The 2,052-nt window shown below is 41.1% G+C and overlaps 1 protein-coding gene across 1 annotated transcript in view; it reads left to right on the top strand.

The window, feature by feature from the left end:
* Positions 1–916: 916 nt before the first annotated feature.
* ANXA7 (annexin A7) overlaps positions 917–2,052 on the top strand; it is an 11,802-nt gene continuing 10,666 nt past the window's right edge. Inside the window, exon 1 of the mRNA XM_008643716.2 lies at positions 917–1,022. Coding sequence (XP_008641938.1) covers positions 966–1,022 — 57 coding nt within the window. The 5' untranslated portion in view covers positions 917–965. The remainder of the gene's footprint in view (positions 1,023–2,052) is intronic.

Here is a 2,052-nt window from a genome sequence, read left to right as displayed (position 1 = left end):
GGGAGACTTCTCCGTGTTTACCGGCTGAGCTTCTGCCCAACACACCGAGCGCGGCGCGGCGCGTCCGCTGATGTTTTACCGCGGGCCGGTATCGCAGCTGACTCACACCCGGCCCCCGGCTTAACCCGCCCTGCGCCCGTCTGGGAACAGCGGGGGAAAACTTCAGTCTGACGGGAAAATCTGTTGTTGTTTTGGTTGTAAAAGTAGTTATGTCAGAGCTCTTGTTCAACTTGAGGATGCTTGTGCCAAATTTAAAGTCCATTTTTTTTCCCTGTCATTAAATGTTTCATAACCTGGCGAATGGTCTCGAATCTCCCTGCCCACTGGTTGGCAACATGCGGGATGGGATGATCTCTGCCCCTACTTCCCCCAGTCCCTCTGTTAAAAATGTGACTAAAATAAACAGTTACTGTCAGGAAACAGGAATTTGCTCCACGAATGAAGAAATGCTGAGGGATTACTCCCGTTCTTATCAAATTATCATTTTAAATGGGATAGCTAGGGTACTGCTCTTCTCCCAGGAACTAACCCTCTGAGCGGAGCAGTGCAGGATGATGGATACAGGTGCTTGGTGCAGTGCAGGACTGGGGCCTGCACTATTTCTGTCATGGCAAAGGGTTCAGCTCCCTCCTGCTGGAACCTCAAAGTGTACCCTGTATTTCAGAGTTTTCTGGAGGTTTGAGCCTCTTACCATGCTTAAGTGTCTGTCTGACCCTGAATAAGAGTGATAGTTAATTACGAGTTGAAGATGCTTCCCTTCTGAATTCTGATTGCTGTGGTCAGATGTAGGAGAGAAAAGAAGGAAAAGTTTTGTGGGTTAATAGCTGACAAGTACTCCCGAGCAATTCTAAACCTACTAAACATATTATTCAAGTGATTTAAGAGGTAATTAGCAAGCAAATACCTACTACAAACTCATATATAGTGCTTCACAGTGAAAATCTCTTTTTTTTTTCTTCCCTAGAATGTCATACCCAGGTTATCCCCCTTCTGATGGCTACCCTGCTTTCCCAGGTTATCCTGTAAGTATGGCTCTTGAATGTGTTACATTCCTAATGCATTTATATTCTATGAAATCCTTACTGTGCTCCGTGTGTCTGTAAATAGTAGCTGTCTGTTCATGTACCCTATTCTCTAGTGATTATGCTCTGTTTTCATCTGTATATCTCTGAAGGTGACTTTACAGCTGTCACACAAGAATTCCAAGGGGGAAGCTTAGTTTTGTTAATGATGTCTGTTGTTCCAGAAAGGTCTTTGATTCTTTGGTCTTGTTTTATTTTTTTCTTGTGAGTTTGTTTTTTTAAATACAGTTGTCTCATCTCAACAATTCTTTTTCTCTTTTTCTTCTTTTTTTTAAGTTTCTTCTATAAATAGGAGGCCCTTTACATGTAGGGTTAGAGGTAATCTCTGAATCAATCTGTACCAAATACTCACATAGCTGTATCCCAGGATTTAGAGAGATGCTGAACAATTTTCAGTGGTCACAGCCATCAGGAAGAGCTTGGAACACTTTACTCAAGTAGCCCAGCATTCGTATGACACCAAGTAAATATTTTTCTGAGGATAGAGGACACTGTATCTTGACTACCCTATCCACAGGACTGTTCCACCTTCAGCGCACAACTGAATGAACTAAAAATTTTAAAGGAAACTTAATGGAAGGCTAAAATGTAGCAGGTATGGCTGATACTGCAGTCTTTTTGATACGCCTGCAATATTTTTCAAAGCTAGATTCATCTCTGTACTTTTATGGCACTGATCATGGCACTGATCAGTGTCATTGTGGGAATTTTACCTGTGTTTTATGTAATACAGAACCAGACTTAAGCATGGATCTCAGCCTAAATGTCATTAAGATACTGAAAAGCTATAAATAAATGCAAGATATAAATATATGCATATAAATACATGCAATAAATTCTCTGATGATTTTGCTTTACAATCTGCCCTTACTTCTTCTGAAACATTAAAGTCAGTCAAACTAAAGACAAACATATTAGAAACAAGACTATTAACTCCGGGATTTCTTTTCTCCCCTCAAGGTTCTGCTGA

The sequence above is a fragment of the Corvus brachyrhynchos genome, unplaced genomic scaffold, assembly GCF_000691975.1.
Source record: "Corvus brachyrhynchos isolate BGI_N302 unplaced genomic scaffold, ASM69197v1 scaffold61, whole genome shotgun sequence".
Lineage (NCBI taxonomy): Eukaryota > Metazoa > Chordata > Aves > Passeriformes > Corvidae > Corvus > Corvus brachyrhynchos.
Note: the sequence above shows the minus strand (reverse complement) of the source record. Positions and strands in the feature narration are given on the sequence as shown.